Raw genomic sequence first — 20,136 nt, 5'->3', positions numbered from 1 at the left:
GGGCATTATAAAATGTTAATCCAGAGTATTTTTTGAATTCTAAAGCTAGATGCATCTTTGCAGAAATGAACAGCCTTTTTGAAACATTGAAAGCCATATTGCTGTTTATTTATTAATTATCAAACTTATACAGTGGTGTTGAAGCCAGCTACAGAGAGGGCATTCCAAATGCTGTTCCCATGTACCATACAATTATGCATACTCATTCACTTACAAGTAATTAATTGCACTAGTTGATGTACGAATAACGTACATACAGTTTCCCTTTTAACACTGACATCAGGAGGAGATGCGAGAACACTAAGAATATATAAGGCAGTTGATGAATCATTTCTGACATAGTCAGAAGGTTTAAGCTGGAATGTTAAGTGAAAATAGTTCCAGCACACCTCCTAAATAAAAAATGTTTGCACAAGTTAGATTTCTCGAAAGTCTTCATACAATTTCTACCATGGCAAAAAAGCGAATTCAGGAATGTTTCAATTTTTGGCAAAACGTTTTGTTTTCCACCTCAAACAGAAGTGCCTTGCTTCATCTCTCCATCACCCTCCTGGAAATCGAAGCACATAAACAACATTAACAAAGACATGCAGCTATTCATGCAACTATATAAACTTGTGTATAATGTTTTTACCTTGTCTTGAAATTTATCCTGCAGGGTTCTGACTTTCTCTTTCTCTTTGGCAAGTTGGTCCTGACTGTTTCTCAGCAGCTGCTGGAGTTTGGTGGCTGCCTGGCCCAAATCTTTGGTCATCTTTCGCTCCTTCTCTAGACACTCCTAAAACACCAAGTCACGAGCATTATTGTCATGTCAGCATTAAAGGCTACATTCAAAATTAAATCGTTCCATCCTTTGAGAGTGATCTCACATGCAACATCAAATTCTAGAACTTGTGAACATAAAAAAGGCACAAAAACTGATCATACTGTTGATCATCTAGTCAAAATGTACCTTCAGCTGAACAACATCACCCATGTCTTCAGCTGCCTTCATCTGTTCAAGATGGCTCTGAAGCTGTCTTTTGAGGGCCTCCTGAGCCTAAAAAGGATGGAATTAAAGAGTTTAATGAATAATGGGCTTTTTAAAATGATTTCTGAAAGATCATGTGACACTGAAGACTAGAGTAATGGCTGATGAAAATTCAGCTTTGCATCACAGAAATAAATAATATTTTAAAGTACATTAAATAGAAAAACATTATTTTAAATTGTAATAATATTTCACAATATTACTGTTTCCATGTATTTTTGATCAAATAAACTGATACTCTGCTTCAGGCTGCCCATTCTCCGCCACTCCCTGAGCTCACTTTGTCACGTCACTCAGTAGCTGCCTGACCTGGAAAACTTTTATCTTCGGCAAAGCCTCATGTCTGGCACAGGATTGTGAGTAAACAAAGTAAAACCCCTTCCTGTTCGCAGGAGTGATGAGATACTTAGACTGTAGACTGTGCTCACTCAATTTCTGGCTGTCTAAATGGTGTCCGCAAAATAATATAGAATTCATAGACAATTGGAAAAGTTTTTGGGGCAGACCTCCCAGGATGGTGCTGCTCTTCCCTTTAGTAATATGGCTCATAGTCTTAGAGCTCAAACATGAATTGGGGCTCAGGTCAGGAAGCAGACAGACTGGCTAAACCGACCATCTGCTAGCTGTCTCACATCACTGAGGTCAGATAAATCTCATCACATAAAGACTCTTTCTCCTAGATATCATCATATAGAGACTGTGTCTGTTCCCTGAATTAGGACATACAACAAACTTCTAAACCCATTTAAGGGAAAATTGTAATTGATGTTCAACAAATAAAAAGCAGATATAATATGGATAAACAATTTCACATTTCATGGAAAGAGCACGATTGTGTACAGAGGCCTTAAAAGCTAATAGATCTGTTTATTTTTCAACCCTATTAGAAGAAAATGAACAAAACACTAGGTATTGATTTGAAACAGCGGCTAAATTAACGAAAAATAAAACCTCAACCCCAGACGTTTCCAAGCAGCACAGCAGTAATGACTTTATGAACTTCTTTACTTACAAGATTGATAATATCAGGGAGAAAATTATAACTATGCAACCGTCTACTACAGTATCGCATCAGGCAGTGCATTGTAGTCTCCCTGAGGAAAAATTAGATTAATTCATTGCTATAGGAGAGGAAGAATTTTCTAAACTCGTTAAATCATCTAAATCGACAACATGTATGTTAGACCCTATACCGACTAAGCTACTGAAAGAGATGCTTCCAGAGGTCATAGATCCTCTTCTTAATATCATTAATTCATCTTTGTCATTAGGATCCGTACCAAAAACTTTTAAGCTGGCTATGATTAAACCGCTTGTTAAAAAAACACAACTTGATCCGGCAGAATTAGTCAATTACAGGCAGATCTCGAATCTACCTTATCTGTCAAAGATACTAGAAAAGGCAGTATCCTCACAACTATGTTCCTTTTTAGAATTACATTTAGGTATCTGCAAGGATTTTCAGTCAGGATTTAGACCGTACCATAGTACTGAGACAGCTCTCATTAGAGTCACAAATGACTTGCTCTTATCATTCGATCGTGGTTGTATCTCTCTATTAGTGTTACTCGATCTTAGTGCTGCATTTGATACCATTAACCAGAACATTCTTTTAAATAGATTAGAACATTATGTTGGCATTAGAGGAATTGCATTAGCATGGTTTAAATCATACTTATCTGACCATTATCAGTTTGTAGCAGTAAATGAAGAGATGTCTTATCAAAAGTTCAGTATGGCATACCACGAGGCTCAGTACTAGGACCGCTGCTGTTCACTCTGTACATGCTATCCTTAGGAGATATCATTAGGAAGTATGGCATTAGTTTTCAATGTTATGCTGATGATACTCAGCTCTATATTTCTTCATGCCCAGACGAATCTTACCAATTCACAAAATTAACGGAATGCATAGCTGATATAAAAAACTGGATGACTAGTAATTTCCTACTACTTAATTCTGAAAAAACAGATTCTAATTATTGGACAAAAAACTTCCTCACGTAATAATCTAGAATACTGTCTAACACTTGATGGCTGCTCTGTCAAGTCTTCGTCGTCGGTTAGGAACCTGGATGTGCTCTTTGATACCAATCTTTCATTTGAAAGTCACGTGTCTAGTATCTGTAAAACCGCATTTTTCCATCTTAAAAATATATCTACCGGTAAATGACATCATATGAATGACAAATGCGGAACAGTTAGTTCATGCGTTCATGACATCAAGGCTAGATTATTGTAATGCTATTATGGGTAGTTGCCCTGTACGCTTAATAAGCAAACTACAGCTGGTCCAAAACGCAGAAGCTAGAGTTCTTACCAGAACCAGGAAGTATGACCATATTAGCCCTGTTCTGTCAACACTGCATTGGCTCCCTATTAAACATCGTATACATTTTTAAATATTGCTGATAACCTACAAAGCACTAAATGGTTTAGCTCCCCAGTACTTAAGCGAGCTCTTAACACATTATAGTCCGTCACGTCTATTGCGATCTCAAAATTCCGGCCAGTTAATAATACCTAGAATATCAAAATCGACTGCTGGCGGTAGATCCTTTTCCCATTTAGCACCAAAACTTTGGAACAGTCTTCCTAACATTGTCCGGGAAGCAGACACACTCTGTCAGTTCAAATCTAAACTAAAAACACATCTCTTTGACCTAGCATTCACATAACACATTATAGACTTCTATAATTCAATGTTAGGCTGCATAGATTAGCTCAGCCGGAACCGGGAACACTTCCCATAAATCCTGATGTACTCGTTACATCATAAGAAGAATGGCGTCTACACTAATATTAGTCTCTCTGTTTATCCCGAGGTTTACAGCAGTCCGTCAGATCCAGGCCGTATCCGATCTGATGAAGGACCTGCGCCTGGACACGACGACAATGCAGACCTGAAGTGTCAACTAGTCTCTCCCCTGTGAAGGCCTCCTTCCCTTCCCTTTACCTCTGTCCAGATAAAACGTTTGTCGGGATATTTCCGGTTCACGTGGCTACGCGGAAGTGATACAAAAATTCTGTATTATAAATTTTTCAAGGCTTGTACCTTGGATCCTATTTCATGATTTGTGTTCTCGAGCCATCAGGCACTGTTTTGTGCAAATGAGCGGCCGGATCGCATTAAGGGTTTTCTGTTAGAATGGTGTTGTTTTAATAACTAATGATCGTTGCGATGGAAGTGAATCAATGAAAACTACCTTAAGATGGACAATAACTTTATTCTAGAGCTGCTATAAATTCAAAACAATCTCTGCTACTTAAATTTCCTACCTATTACCTATTATACCTATATTCTTTCCTATTATCACTTAAAAGCTGCTTTGAAACAATCTATATTGTTAAAAGTGCTATATAAATGATGGTGACTTGACTTGATAAAGGATAATGGGTGTAAACCCTTAGCAAATGTTTTGATTTCAAAGGAAATCAACCTGTGAAAGTTCCTCCCTCTGTTTCTTTGCCTCCATCATGGCCACACTCAACTGTCTTTCGGATTCTGCTAAAACCTGCTTCAACTGAAAACAAACAAACCAACTGTTAAATGGCAGAGCAGAACAAGCCACAAGTCATGTGTTACGTATCAGAAGCTCAAGACCTATTCACAACATCAGATGAAATTAAATTGCATGCATATCAACCCATCAAACTCTTATTTATAAGACATTTAATAATGGATTGAATGACTAAGATTACTTTGTTTTGCTTTTGTATCTCATATTGTGTTTTAGTGAATAGGCCTTTAGGCAGGAGGGTGCGCTCACATGCGTCATCTCTTCAGATTGGCTCTGACTGTCAGTGGAAGCTGACTGCAGCTGTTTCTCCACCTGGGCCTCAAGCAGCAACACTTTCTCCTCCAGCTGCACTCAGGGAAAAACCATGGAAAGATAAGGGATTCAATGAGAAATATTGAGAGCAGTCATAAATGTAATTCTTTATTTACACTTGGTTCAAACTACTGAAGTAGCATAAAACAAAACATTAGCTTGTTTTGTGTATAAATGCAGGTTATCTGAAGTGTTTTCAAATCAAATTTACCAGCACAAATAAAATAATACCGTATGTCCATCCAGAACAAACCGATACATTTCAAAATAAATCATATATAAATCATAATCATATATATATATAAATCATATAATCATATATATCCCAACACAACCATTTTGTAATTAAATGTGTATATTAAATGCATATATATACTTTTTGTTGCTCGAAATAAACTTCAATCAATCAATCAGTATCCGCGTGCTCCTGTCGCTTCCTTTTAAGGTCAACTACACACTTCTCTCTTCCCCCTCAGAACAAGCGTCAGGAATGGTAAGTTACCACACCGGGACAGTTTTCTTCAGTGTGTGTTTTGCATGCTGTTAAACCATTTCAACTGTTCAAAACCGTAGGCTACATGTGCTACAGTGTGATAGCCTGCTAAACTCAATCTATAACTATTTGAAACTGCATTCTGCTAATTTCTGCTTGTGGTTTTCATGGTCTCTCATTGATTAATGAACTACATGGAATATTTATTTATTTAATGAAAAACCTAATCTGAACGAATTAGTGAAGGAAACAGGTGATTGTGTATACATTTATTTTTTAGTTAAGAACTATAATAATAATAATAATAAATTATTGGCATGTTGGTGAAACTGGGTGGAAAAGTAATTTCTATAGGCTGATTTTCCTATATTTATTTATTGATTGTAAGGATTTAGAGAATTATTTGGAGAGGACAGAAATTATTGGGCCACACCTAACATCAAAGTTTTCATATGTCATAAGGTCTGAGTAATGCTTATTAACTACTTGTAAGACCTACTCAATGTGTTATTATTTTGTATCAGATACATTCCTGAGTTTACTTAACCCACAGCGTCTTGAGGTAACAAAAACCCGGAACTTGTTTGTAAAGGAATGTAATGTGAAGGCCACAAACTGGTTCAGATTTCCTCATACCTCAAACTGAAGCATAAATAAATATGGGTAATGGAATGTAGATTAAAAAGAATAAAAATAGTTTAGTTGTAGTCCTGTGTCTGCCTAATCTATAGATAATTTTATGAGGTTCATACAATGATCTGCTATGTGTTTCAATTGTGTCTTCCTCGAAGTCATCTGGAAGGAAATGCCATCTTACTTAACAGTCCAATTGTATATCACTTCAGCATGTTTTTTCATTATTCTTTCCTTTATTTCACAGAGGCCTCGCGTGTAGTCATCAGTGATGAGGTGATAGACCTCCTCAATTTTTTGAAGATTTTTTGAATTTCTGGTATTTATTGCAATAATGATATCAATGATGATATATAGTACCATTCACTACTGTTTTTGGCTACAAGTGATAGATGCATGTATTTTTGAGAGCCTCAGAAACACAAACATTGATATAAAGTAAAATGTATCCATCAAATAGGCTCTTATAATATACCAATTAAAAATCCAAACACCAGCCCTTGCAGAAATGGAAAAGTTGCTGATATACATTTCTTCTGTAAAAGTGCAGATAATGTTTAAATAGTGCAACTGTACTGGAAAACGTCACACAATAATAATTACACACAATAATAATTCAAATCAATTACAAGTTTGAAATGTAAACAGATTCTGCTGGGTTCATGAATATGAATCTCGTGTATGGGATCAATATCCCGTCAAAAGTATTGTGGTCAAATCAAATCAAAATTGTAAAAAACGCATGTAAAAATATATTGCATAAAATGAAAAAACAACATGTTCACGGATCAAGCGTGAATCATAAAATAACAAGCATGCATAAAAACTTTAAACACATTAAAAATGATTTTGCACAAAAACTTATGTTCATGTTTTCTTAAATATGTTTTCCTTGGTTTTATTACTCTGTACTAGTATGTGCTCTCTTACATTTTCTGCTCATATTTTACTCTTCTGTACACTTGTGCTGTTTTTCTCTTCGGTCTTCTTTCCACGTTCTGCGCTTGCTTTTCCAAATGTTGCAGTTCGAGTTTCATGTAAATTAGGGCGGGCTTAAGCGTCACCATTGGTCCACTAGTTCTAGATTGACAGCTCCTACTCTAGCCAATCAATCAAAGAGGGGAGTTTATGTCACTCCAATCCTCACTGAGTAGGTACTTAATTTCAAGAAGTACTTACTTAACGAGCGCTAAAAGAGTTAGGTACTATATAGCCTGATCTTGTTAAGTATGAATGCAAACCGTAGCCTACATCATCCGCCATGTTGACGTTATGATGTGACCTACAACGTTATCACAAACGCAACAACTTCAAAAGATATGAGCGACAGTTTTAACTCATCTATCTGTAATATCTATTGATGAAACTTGCTCATTGTGGCCTTGTTGAAGAAACAGCTGGCCATTTATTTTGTGATTGTTGTATAACCAATAAATTATGGGTTGATTTTAAGTTTTTAACCCACAGTTTTATCCTTAAAAGATATTATTTTTATTACGAAACCCCCAAATCGTCATCTGGCTCAAAACCAGACCCATAGCGGTAAACTTGAGGAATGCCCATCAATGGATAAATGAGGGGAGGATCCGTACCGTAAAGTGGATCCATACCGTAACAAAATGTTGTGTTTTTAAACCATTTGCTCGAAACCAACCTAACTTCTTCCCTCTCGAATTGTGAAATTTGGAGGGAGAAGTGAAGTGTATAAATATGGATTTCGTTGAGCAGTAATGAATCAAAAACAGAGAAGGATCATTGTAGCTGCTCTGCTCTACCTCCAGAGGAAGAAGCTACGTCGTCTCGCCACTGGGTTCACCCTATCCGGAGTGAAGTTGCCCGGCGAGAGACTTCCCCTGGTCTCCATCTGCTCTTCTTCTATTGGATAGTCGCATTCAACTGATTCATTTGCATAAAGATGGGCATCGGCCAGCTTTTTGACGCGCAGTGCCGCCTTCCCGGGATGCTTTGCGGGCACGTTAAAGTCGCTTGACGTCACCCATAGGAATAAAGTGGAGTGCGGCGCGACAGAAGTGTTGCACAGACAAGTGGATCCGTAAACACGGAGAGCTCTCAACAAAGTGACAGCGAGTCGTGCGCCTCACACTAGTGTTTACTGTGCGTCAAAGATTCATTGGTTCGTTTCACTGGGATGAACTAAAACAGTGCGCTTTACGGACTGCTTGACAGAGCGAAACTCTCAAGCGCTAGTGAAAATATATGTCTGTACCAGTTCCAGATTGTAGAGGTATTCCTCATTTAGCGATAAACTCCGGCTCAGCTTCATGTTCGCCTTCCACTATAGTTGTTTTCACTTAGCACATGAGCTGTGAATGGGTCCCAAACAGAAATACGTCATCAGTGTGGCTTTACCATTGTTATCGAGGGAAGACTAATTCTTATCGTGAGGAGAATTTTTACCAATAGGCTATAAATCGCAAACATCTCCAGGTACTATCGAAACCTCGGTTCCCTGAGAGGCGGGAACGAAACATTGCATCAGCTATGACACTGCGGGAACTCCTCCTTTCTGCACTTTGGCTACTTTGGCAACTTTTGGCTAACACCAGCTTGAAACAGCTGGCCAATTGTCGCGAAGTATGTAAATACTGATAGGCTCGCGGGCAGTATAAAATGCATGGACGTGACAATTTACCTATCGGTAAGCCCCGCCCGCCTTAGTTATTGTTGCAAACTCGGACAAACAAACGGAGTTGCTAACTGTCTTACAATGACAGCTGTCAGTGTGAAAACCTTGTCCCAATATGTTTTTGATACATTTTGGACACAGAGGGACCACCTTTCGTTGAGGAGATTTCAAGTGGGACTTAAATATGCCATGGAGGGATATATATAAAAGATTTTATAAAGAGTAAAAAGATTAATTTGGAAGCGAGGGTTTACAGATCACAATGCAAGTGGGAGAAGCCTCATGTTGCGGTCGTCACGATCGCAGATGACAACATCCAGGATCAATACTGTTCATGTACCGTTGAATGTCTTTATTTGGATTGGGGTTGAATCCTTAGGGAACCAGGTTACTGCGCCCACATCAGTGGTAAATTAACATGGCTTCAGTTGCAGATAATTCGTCCATTTGCGCAAATCTTATCACACTTTTGAAAGGCGCTGGTGAACTTGCGCGCAGTACGGTAATTAAAACATGAATACCCATACCCATCCTCTCAGGATACCTGGAATCAGTGTTACAAGTACCCCAGACACCTTGTTTTACCATTTTTGTAGCATAAACAATCAAAACGATAAAAGCATCGGATCTTCCAATGTTTCTCTATGGCGCTAGAACCTAAAGTTGTCCGAGTTCCGGTCCCCTTGCAACTGTTACTTAACTGCCATTGGCTCATCTGTGTTCGAGGGGAGGAGCTTACCGACAGGTCAATTTCGTCGGAATCACGACTGAGCGTTTGCACAGCTTATCGAACAGCGAACACGGCGGCTAATGCAATGTCTCGTTCCCGCCTCTCAGGGAACCAAGGTTACGATAGTAACCGGTGACGTTTCCTTTCGAGAGCGGTTACTCAACATTCCGTCAGCTATGACACTGTGGGAACTATATTAAATCCCCCCGTGAGAGTAGTGAAGATAAGCACGAAGAAAATGGGGCCAAGCTACACCAGCCACGGAAGAAAACAACAGTCGCCAATAGCCTCACCACTAGGAGTGTTCGCATCTGAGAGGCGAAGCTAGACCAGTGAAACATCAGCTCCGACCCCATCAAACTTTGCATATTCAACACAATGAAAGTGAAGGCTGCTCTGAAACCAGGGCAGACACAACACAATAAGCACTCAATGCATGAAAGTAAAACACAGTGTCAACAGCGGTAGCGGTAACAACTGTGTTAACACTAGCAGCAGGTCCCAACGTAAGTGAGGAACAAAGTATACACAGAGCCAACAGCAAAGCGGTAACAACTGTCAAACAATAGAACAGTTCTCAACAGTATCTGGCAAAGGTGTTCAAAGACCAACCTGCAGCAACCTTTCCTCCTGAAGACCCATCAACCGAGCTTGTGAAGTGCTCGGTTGATGGGTCTTAGGTCCAGTATCGGTCTGAGTCCTCCATCCCTCTTGGGCACCACAAAATAGCGGCTGTAAAACTACTCTCCTGCTGTGAACTTCCTGTCTCAGAACAGGGTGTTTTGAGGCAAAGTAAGTGACGGACCCATGCCTGAAGCGGGGTGGTCTGCGTCTGAATTGAAGAGAATACCCGTGTTGAATTATCCCCAGCAGCCACGGTGAAATGCCCGGAATAGCTCTCCACGCGTCTAGAAAATGACACAGAGGCCGTATTAGTTCTATGGCCGCTGTTGCCAGTGGCGATGTGTGTGGACTGGAGCCTTTCCCCAGCGAGGCTAAACGCACTGGCGGAGGGACGGCATGTGAAGGGCAGGTTGGCTGCCAAACAGGCACGAGCGGTGTCATGCACTGTGGGGGAACAATGGCACTCTTGTGTTTTTCCATCGGGAGGCCACTATAGGCATAGACTGCGACTCCGCACTGCTCTGGGGCAGGGCGGGTGACACAGTGTTGCGTGTATGAGGAGGAAAAGGCTCTTTGTGTGAAGGGATGTGTGTTTTTATTGTGGAACTCACCCAAATATTGGAAATGTCACCTGCAGGAATAGAGGGGACATGACGCAGAGCAAGGCGCTTGGGGGCAGGGCCTTCAACGAACTCTCCATACCCTTTTGGATGGTCCGTAGGACGAAGGCTTGGCAGCAGAGGACGGCGCGCCATAGCGATGCGGACTTCTCAGTCCGTGACACTTCTTTTCCGGTCCCGCCCACTGCCTACAACGAACAGCCACGACGCCGCCATCCAGGGACCGCAGAAGCTTTGCCTGAAACACCTCGGTACTGCCATGGAATGCAGAGCGGATGCCGCCTCGCCTGCAGAAGCATAGGCCTCGTCAGCCAGATGAGCTGTGAACTTGCACGGTTTGGACTGCAGGCTGAGATCCGCGCCCAGAGACGAAAAGTACGGGCACAGGTGCACGGCGGCGGTCTCCTCAACGGAGGGCATGCGCACATAGCCGTGGGCTTCCGCCCTGTCCATGTTGAAGAAGATGGCCTGGGTGGAAGCATGGACGCGCGGCGATTGGTGTGCAGATCACGACTTCACCACGTGTTCGTGGACGTCGTGGAAGAATGGAGTCCTCCTCCTTTAAGCAGCCTGGCAGCGGCCCGACTGGAGATTCCTGGGAGGAGTTCCTGTAGTGTCATGTTGAGTTACCAAAATGTTGATTCTCAAAAACATTGAATGTGTCTCAACTCGTAATTTTTTACAAAAGATACCAAAAATTAATACAGTTTGTCATATTGGACATTATAAAACGTTTATCCAAAGTATTTTTTGAATTCTAAATCTAGATGCATCTATGCCAAAATGAACAGCCTTTTTGAAACATTGAAAGCCATATTGCTGTTTATTTATTAATTATCAAACTTATACAGTGGTGTTGAAGCCAGCTACAGAGAGGGCATTCCAAATGCTGTTCCCATGTACCATACAATTATGCTTACTCATTCACTTACAAGTAATTAATTGCACTAGTTGATGTACGAATAACGTACATACAGTTTCCCTTTTAACACTGACATCAGGAGGAGATGCGAGAACACTAAGAATATATAAGGCAGTTGATGAATCATTTCTGACATAGTCAGAAGGTTTAAGCTGGAATGTAAAGTGAAAATAGTTCCAGCACACCTCCTAAATAAAAGTTTTTGCACTAGTTAGATTTCTCGAAAGTCTTCATACAATTTCTACCAAGACTATAGACCAAGGAAAAGAAAAAAAAAAAATCAGGAATGCTTCATTTTGGTCATCTTAAGGCAATTTTTGGCAAAACGTTTTGTTTTCCACCTCAAACAGAAGTGCCTTGCTTCATCTCTCCATCACCCTCCTGGAAATAGAAGCACATAAACAACATTAACAAAGACATGCAGCTATGCATGCTACTATATCAACTTATGTATAATGTTTTTACCTTGTCTTGCAATTTATCCTGCAGGGTTCTGACTTTCTCTTTCTCTTTGGCAAGTTGGTCCTGACTGTTTCTCAGCAGCTGCTGGAGTTTGGTGGCTGCCTGGCCCAAATCTTTGGTCATCTTTCGCTCCTTCTCTAGACACTCCTAAAACACCAAGTCACGAGCATTATTGTCATGTCAGCATTAAAGGCTACATTCAAAATAAAAAAAATACTAAATCGTTCCACCCTTTGAGAGTGATCTCACATGCAACATCAAATTCTAGAACTTGTGAACATAAAAAAGGCACAAAAACTGATCATACTGTTTATCATCTAGTCAAAATGTACCTTCAGCTGAACATCACCCAAGGCTGAAGTGTCTTCAGCTGCCTTCATCTGTTCTAGATGGCTCTGAAGCTGTCTTTTGAGGGCCTCCTGAGCCTAAAAATGATGGAATTAAAGAGTTTAATGAATAATGGGCGTTTAAAAATCAAGCAGAAACAAGGTCATGGACACTGTTGTACCTGCTCCACTTCTGCAGAGAGCTGCTGGTTTAGAGTCTGTTCACCCTGCAGTTTTTCCAATGTCTGTTCCAGCTGAGCCTGGACCTGACCAAGCAAACAAAACAGTACCCCATCAGCTACGAGAGCTAATGCAAAACCTTTCCATCCCATCCAACACAAGAGCTGCATTAGTGCACTCAACTGCATTGCACACACTGCATTCAAAATACAAGCATAAAAAAGAAGTGCGAGTTTCAAATAGAAAATACACATGTTAGTGGTTAAAAAGGGGAGTATGAGAGAAAATCCAAGAGTGGATGAGATATTCAGAGGTGAAAACAGGCACCTAGGTTAACAGAAGCCGCTGAAACAAAAATGCTGAAATATGAACGGTTAGAATTATGAGAAAAATATCTCCTCATTGGCAGCACTGGATAGGGAATAAAAGATGTGTATGGTACATAATTATAGACTCTAATATAGGGGGAAATTATCCTCAAAAAATAAAATTAATACATGGTCAAGTAATTTAAACAAAATATGACCAAATTTAAGACATATTGTAACACTGACTTTTTTTTAAAAATAATAACAATAGTATATCCAGTCAAAAGTTTGGAAACATTACTATTTTTTTTTTTTTTTTTAAATAAGTCTCTTATGCTCATGAAGCCTGCATTTATTTAATCAAAAATACAGTAAAAACAGTATTATTGTGAAATATTATTACAATTTAAAATAATGGTTTTGTATTTTAATATACTTTAAAATATAATTTATTTCTGTGATGCAAAGCTGAATTTTCAGCATCATTACTCGTCTTCAGTGTCACATGATCCTTCAGAAATCATTCTTATATGCTGATTTATTATCAATGTTCGAAACAGTTGTGCTGCTTAATTTTTTTTTTATAACCTGTAATACTTTATTTAGGATTCTTTGAAGAATAAAAAGTTAAAAAAGAACAGCATTTATTTAAAATAGAAATCTTTTGTAACAATATACACAACTGTTCAAAAGCTTGGGGTCAGCATTTTTTTTTTAAAGAAACTAATACTTTTATTCAGCAAGGATGAGAGAAATTGATCAAAATTTATAGTAAATATTTATATTGTTAGAAAATATTTCTATTTTGAATATTCTGTTCTTTTTAACTTCTGTATCAATAAATCCTTAAAATAAATCCTTTTTTTCCAAAAATATTAAGCAGCACAACTGTTTCCAACACTGGAAACCATACTTCCATACTTCTGTATGCATTGCTTCGCTTTGAGACACAGCCATAGTGCTAAATAATCTATCTAATGCTGCCAAGTGAGATGCAGGGTGCCTTTCTGCGTCGCACCCTAACCTGACACTCCTCTGCTTCAGGCTGCCCATTCTCCGCCACTCCCTGAGCTCGCTTTGTCACGTCACTCAGTTGCTGCCTGACCTGGAAAAGGAAGCTGTCACTCAACAAAACCAACAACTTTTTTCTTTGGCAAAGCCTCATGTCTGGCACAGGATTGAGAGTAAACAACGGATAATGGGTGTAAACCCTTAGCAAATGTTTGGATTTCAAAGGAAACCAACCTGTGAAAGTTCCTCCCTCTGTTTCTGTGCCTCCATCATGGCCACACTCAACTGTCTTTCAGATTCTGCTAAAACCTGCTTCAACTGAAAACAAACAAACCAACTGTTAAATGGCAGAGCAGAACAAGCCACAAGTAAGTCATGTGTTACGTATCAGAAGCTCAAGACCTATTCACAACATCAGATGAAATTAAACTGCATGTATATCAACCCATCAAACTCTTATTTATAAGACATTTAATAATGGAATGAATGACTAAGATGACTTTGTTTTGCTTTTGTATCTCATATTGTGTTTTAGTGAATAGGCCTTTAGGCAGGAGGGTGCGCTCACATGCGTCATCTCTTCAGATTGGCTCTGACTGTCAGTGGAAGCTGACTGCAGCTGTTTCTCCACCTGGGCCTCAAGCAGCAACACTTTCTCCTCCAGCTGCACTCAGGGAAAAACCATGGAGAGATAAGGGAACAGATTCACTGAGAAATATTGAGAGCAGTCATAAATGTAATTCTTTACATACACTTGGTTTAAACTACTTTAGTAGCATTAAACAAAACATTAGCTTGTTTTGTGTATAAATGCAGGTTATCTGAAGCGTTTTTCAAATCAAATTTACCAGCACAAATAAAATACCATTTGTCCATCCAGAACAAACCGATACATTTCAAAATAAATCATCCATCTCAGTATCATGTAATCCTATAAGGACGTAATGCTGCTTATCAAAAAACGGTAACTGCAGTTACACTAAATATCAATATGTACCAATATAACAATACATACAAATTAGTGATATTAGATTTTGCTGATACAATAATAATGTTTTTTTTAAAAAAGACACCAAACATTATTGTGCTAATACTAGTTAAATCTATATGCTAAATTTGTTAAAAAAAGTTCTTAGTCTTTGTCGAATAAGGTAGCCTTGAAGCTACAAGAGTTTATGTTGAATTAAATAACAGATTAAGTTTGTGTGTAACCAAAATACCAATAATAACTAGGATAAAGAAGATTGTATGCATGATGCTGGACTTTTAATTATAAACAAGCCTGAAATTCACTGAGGCTATTTTAAATGACTAAGCTTCACTACTCATTTACTACTCATTCAAACAGATGAGGGAGATAAAATATGCACTCTTACAACCATCTTCAACATATTACAGTGTAAACACCATAATGTAAACAATGTCAAAAGTCATCAAAAGTAGATCATAAGAAATCGCTTTGCATTAATGTGTGGTATTCACCGATTGTGAACTGCACTGAAGCCACGAGCCTGTAGAACGTGCAACAGCGACGCAATGTTATTTTGTAAAGTGCAGTGCTCACATTTAATTAAATCATAAAATTCTGAAGATTAATAATCACGTTTTACATTTAATAGGCTGTATCGCGCCAGGATTTCTTAATATGATTAAGATACTCATCTTTTGTATTCTTAGTGTCCTACAGTGCAAAAACTAATTTCCACTGATGAAATTAATACCTGTTGGGTGCTCTGGTTTGCCGCTCTCAAGCTCTCTGTTGTCTCTTCTAATTCCTGCACTTTTTTGAGTGCCTATGAAAACACAACATGACAGATTGAAACTTTCACACTGTTCCTTGGTGGTAGTGATTTTCCAAATTTCCCCCAAAAAGTTATCCATAAACACAGCTTGTCCAAAAAAACTTGAATAACAAAGCCATAACCAAATCTAAGAGATATTTTCTATAATCAAAGAAAACACTTTTTCTATGTGTCTGCAGGAATGTGTGTGTGTGTGTGTGTGTGTGTGTGTGTGTGTGTGTGTGTGTGTGTGTGTGTGTGTGTGTGTGTGTGTGTTAACAGTGTATAGACCCACCATCTTCAGTTTGTCCTCTGACTCTATTATCTGGGTCCTCCACACCGTCTCCTCCTCCTCTACACTCTTCTGAAGTGTTTTCAGCATCCCCTCCTACAGAATAAGATTAAACATATATGGCTCAATGTCATTCCCATTCAAATGTAACAGATTATTAGTGTATAATCTCACCGTCTCAGCCAGTACGCTCCTGTACTGTTCACACTCAGACTGTAGTGTGCACTGACTCTCCTGGGCTGCCTGTAGTTTCCCCATTAACTCCTATATGATAAAACGACATTGTAATAACTACAAATATGCCTTCCATGCCCACTAGGGAGCGATGAAGAGCCACAAAGATAATAATAGCACAAGGCCAGAAACTGCAGCATGCTCACATCCATCTCTGTGCTTTGCTGGGATTCTTGGCTCTGTTGCTTCTGATTTAGCACCTCTTGTGCATTCACAGCAAAGTCCTGAAGCCATTTGGTCTGAAGGAAAACAAAGAGAGACTCCGAAAGATTAGACAGCGTTTAAGGATGTGAATAGAGGAAGTGATGGAAGATATGTACATCCATTTATTAATAAAGTGACTCCATTTAATATTCATGACAATATCAAGTACACTACCATTTGGGGTAACTAAGATTTTTTTGTTAGAAAGAAATACTTTAAGCAACGATGCATTTAATTGCACAAAAGTTACAGTAAAAACATTACAAAATATTTCTAATGTAAATAAATACTGAAACAAAAAATGTATCATGGTTTCCACAAAATATATTAACCAGCACAACTGTTTTCAACATTGATAAGAAATGCTTCTTGAGCATCAAATCAGAATATTTGAATTATTTCTGAAAGATCATGTGACTGGAGTAAGTGTGGTTAAAATTAATTTGTCATCAAAGGAATAGATTACATTTTTAAAAGATATTAAAATAGAATTTTAAATTGTAATAATATTTCACATATGATGTATTTTGATCAAATAAATGCAGCCTTGGTGAGCATAAGAGACTTCTTTCAAAAACATTTAAAAAATCTTTCCAACCCCAAACTTTTTGTAGTGTACATATAGAGAGACTGATGTTACATGTATTTGCATTTCAGAAACAAGCCAACATAACCAAATCCAAAAACAAAACTGAGAAATGAAAACACAAGAAAACTGAAATCCTAGACACCTGTGCTGTCTCTATGTTGATGTGTGGGAAAAGAGAGTGAAGAACTTCTTTGGTCTCGGCCTGGAAAGATTTCAGCATGCCCTCCAAACTCTCCTGTAATGACATTATATGCTCAGAGACAATTGAACACACTATTTACATTAACAGCACAAAACCTCTTAAACTTGACATTCTATTTTCTGTCTTAGGTAATAGCTGAGACTCTTAGCACAACTAAACACTGACTAATCCAAAAGAAACTTTCAAATAGTGAAACAATGTGAAAAAAAGAATGGAGTAAGATTTGAGAACTGCAGCGTAAAATAACACTTCCTTGATTCTTGATATGGTGTCACCATTTTCAATACCAGTAGTACCGGTCACATTTTACACACACAGAAAGACCTATATGGTTTCTTTATATCAACACTCCTGATATGGAAATGCAAGAGCTCTGGAACAATCTGCATTTTACAGCAACACCATTTACCCAGCTAACATGATGATGTGTGCTGCCTACGCATATTTTTATGAATCACTGTGTACATGCAAGATAATGACACGTCCACAATTGCCTCGGCTACTTACGTAACTCTTGCCTTGTGACTGATTTAGTTCCTTGAGCTGCTGCATTTCCTGTTGTAGTGATGTCACAAGGCTCTCTTTTTCAGATACACTGAAAAACATCATGAAAAATCACTCAACAAAGAATGATCTTAATGTGGGTGGCTGACAGGAACATAAAGATGCAGTGGCCTTCAGTAGTACTGAATATGTACCTTTTATGTAGTGACTCCAGTTTGGCTGTGCTGTCTTCCAGCTGTAAATGAAGAGTGCATTTATAGAAATGGTCCAAAAAATTTTTTTTTTTAAAAGGGGACCCATTATGCCCTTAAGTTTTTGGGGTCTACTAGAATAGGTTTTTATGCTTGAATGTTCAAAAAATAAATTTACATTGTTACAGCACCTCGCTTCCCAGTCTATCTGTAATGCTCTGGCTGCATCTGAAATGGCATTCTCTTGAGCAAGTTCTTAAAAAAGTATGTTATATATAGTATGAATGCGTGTACTATGAATGTAATCTGGACGCACTACATTCACCATGTTGCCTATGTAATGTGACCTACCAGGATCAGTTACGTTGCTTCACTGCCTTTCACAAATCCTCTCCTGTGGCCTCATGGGATAGTAGTGTTCATCATATGCACACTTCAGAATCTCGCCAGTAGTAGTAGGTCATCTGGGTACTTTGACCACTCTTTTATGAGTACTGTGAATTTGGACATACTTCTTTCGTCACATATTGTTTTTTGCCTTCTATATAGTTGGGAAGTATGTGATTTAGAATGTAGCCTTTGCTTAGTTCCAGTCTCTATGAAGCCCATCCTTCCAAAAGCAAAATGTGCTCTGATTGGTCGGTTGGACCAGTGTGCTGTGATTGGACCACCGCTTTGAGTGCGTTTTGGAAATGTTTCAGGGAGTTCAGAAACAGTGCTTACTGATATAGAGGATAACTCTCTTTGAATTGGACTTTGTGCTTTGTAACTTTGCAGAGATTTTTCTTATTCAAACAGAAACATTACACACTAAAGAAAGCATAGTAGGACCCCCTTTAAACAAACAAATTATACACTTTAGCTTTAAAAAAAACTGAATAATAACAGCAAAGTCTCACTTTAGTGTTGTACTGTTCTTTACACTGCCTTATCTCTTCTTCAAACGAAACCACCTGAGACTCTTTTTCTTTCAAACTACAAGAACAGGAAAGAGAGAACACATGGCATTAAATAACAGAATGTGAAAAAAAAAAAACATGAATTTGAAGCTGTTACTTGGATCACAAATGACACATACCTGTCTTGTAGCTTTTCCAGCATTTCTGTGTTTTCAAGCTATAAATAATAAATAAATAAAAACAGCATAAATGGTTAAGAATGAATTTAATTGTTGTTTGAGGTTTGCATATGATAAACTTACTGTGTTTAGGTCTGAACTTTTTTCTTTAACCTGTTGGAGTTCTCCCTGAAGAGTTGCAATTTGCTCATCCTTTTCTTTTATGCTTTAATTCAAATGAAGAGATAAAATAAACAAATTCAAATCATTCAAATGATCTAAGCACTACTGAACTATACTAGTAAAGCAGCAGAAAACATCCTCATTGTACCTGTGCTGCAGTTGCTGCATCTCTGTTGTGTTATCCACCTGAAGAGGACATGTGATTGGTTCAAATAAGGTAGTACAATAAATAATAAAAAACAAAAAAAACGTGTTACACACTACAAGTTAAATTTACTAATGAAACTGGCACCTGATTGGCGATGGAGTTTTTGAGTTGGGTCAGCTCTTCTTCAAGAGTTGAAACTCTACTTTCTTTCTCTTTCAGGCTAGAGATTAAACAGTTAATGCGAATTCATGGTCAACAAACGTTGAGAGTGCAAAGCTGTTTCAAATGTATTAATGTACAAAAATATTGTGAAGTTTATGCTAAATACAAGAATACTGCATCTCAAGTAAATGTCCTGTTTCAAGTTAAAGTCATGTTTGAAGGATATATAGATATTTTCATTAAAAAAAACAAAAACGGAGCATACACAAACAGTAAATCGTACCTGTTTTTTGCTTGCTCCAGTTCAGCCATGAAAGCCTGTAATGGCGATAAATGCAAATGCTTATGAAATTACTGCTCCACCATATATTATATGTTCATACATTTGTATCTCACTTGTTGTATACCCCATCTGTAAGTTGCTTTAGATCAGGGGTGTCCAAATGTCCTGCAGAGTTTAGCTCCAACTTGCCTTAAATGTTTCTAGTATGCCTAGTAATACCTTGATTAGCTAGATGTGTTTAATTAGGGTTGGAGATAAACTTTGCAGGACAGTGGCCCTCCAGAGGAAGGGACACCCCAGCTTTAGATAAAAGCTTTCGTTTATTAACTCACAAATGCAACCAAAATAAATAACATGAACGTTCAATTAAAAATTGCACACCCTCTTTCAAATTGGGACATTTACAACACAAGAGTTAATTTGCAAAAACAGATTACTCCGTTCTTGTTCATTTTCATAAATCATGTTTTTTTTTTTTATTTTTTTT

General features: G+C 38.3%; 2 protein-coding genes across 4 annotated transcripts in view; both read right to left on the bottom strand.

Annotated features, from left to right (window-relative positions):
• Positions 1-82: 82 nt before the first annotated feature.
• Positions 83-11,420, bottom strand: LOC307148761 (uncharacterized protein). The gene is made up of 6 exons (XM_079854562.1): positions 10,602-11,420; positions 4,801-4,896; positions 4,471-4,554; positions 953-1,039; positions 635-778; positions 83-550 (listed from the first exon to the last, which is right to left on the bottom strand). The coding sequence occupies exons 1-6, from the start codon at positions 10,743-10,745 to the stop codon at positions 512-514; spliced, it is 594 nt and encodes a 197-aa protein (XP_079710688.1). The 5' UTR covers positions 10,746-11,420; the 3' UTR covers positions 83-511.
• Positions 11,409-20,136, bottom strand: part of rrbp1a (ribosome binding protein 1a) — a 21,283-nt gene continuing 12,555 nt past the window's right edge. The window contains exons 10-29 of one of the 3 annotated variants that reach the window (XM_079854559.1): positions 19,650-19,684; positions 19,349-19,424; positions 19,205-19,242; positions 19,018-19,099; positions 18,895-18,932; positions 18,716-18,791; positions 17,820-17,860; positions 17,629-17,716; positions 17,062-17,154; positions 16,273-16,365; positions 16,067-16,156; positions 15,896-15,988; positions 15,541-15,612; positions 14,388-14,483; positions 14,054-14,137; positions 13,827-13,913; positions 12,503-12,586; positions 12,327-12,419; positions 11,998-12,141; positions 11,409-11,913 (exon numbers count right to left, since the gene is read on the bottom strand). In XM_079854559.1, the coding sequence (XP_079710685.1) occupies positions 11,875-11,913; positions 11,998-12,141; positions 12,327-12,419; positions 12,503-12,586; positions 13,827-13,913; positions 14,054-14,137; positions 14,388-14,483; positions 15,541-15,612; positions 15,896-15,988; positions 16,067-16,156; positions 16,273-16,365; positions 17,062-17,154; positions 17,629-17,716; positions 17,820-17,860; positions 18,716-18,791; positions 18,895-18,932; positions 19,018-19,099; positions 19,205-19,242; positions 19,349-19,424; positions 19,650-19,684 (1,542 nt within the window). In that variant the 3' untranslated portion in view covers positions 11,409-11,874. The remainder of the gene's footprint in view (positions 11,914-11,997; positions 12,142-12,326; positions 12,420-12,502; positions 12,587-13,826; positions 13,914-14,053; positions 14,138-14,387; positions 14,484-15,540; positions 15,613-15,895; positions 15,989-16,066; positions 16,157-16,272; positions 16,366-17,061; positions 17,155-17,628; positions 17,717-17,819; positions 17,861-18,715; positions 18,792-18,894; positions 18,933-19,017; positions 19,100-19,204; positions 19,243-19,348; positions 19,425-19,649; positions 19,685-20,136) is intronic. The other 2 variants (XM_079854560.1, XM_079854561.1) reach the window with 2 other exon arrangements.

The sequence above is a fragment of the Squalius cephalus genome (assembly GCF_949319135.1).
Source record: "Squalius cephalus genome assembly, chromosome: 21".
In the NCBI taxonomy this organism is placed as follows: Eukaryota; Metazoa; Chordata; class Actinopteri; order Cypriniformes; family Leuciscidae; genus Squalius; species Squalius cephalus.
This window is presented reverse-complemented; position numbering and strand designations above follow the sequence as displayed.

Coding starts and splice junctions, on each gene's coding strand:
- LOC307148761 (XM_079854562.1), bottom strand. CDS start 10,745: ATGGCGCGCCGTCCTCTGCTGCCAAGCCTTCGTCCTACGGACCATCCA. Junction 4,555..4,800: donor AATCTGAAGAGATGACGCAT/GTGAGCGCACCC, acceptor GTTTGTTTTCAG/TTGAAGCAGGTTTTAGCAGA. Junction 1,040..4,470: donor AGAGGGAGGAACTTTCACAG/GTTGATTTCCTT, acceptor CATCCTTTTTAG/GCTCAGGAGGCCCTCAAAAG.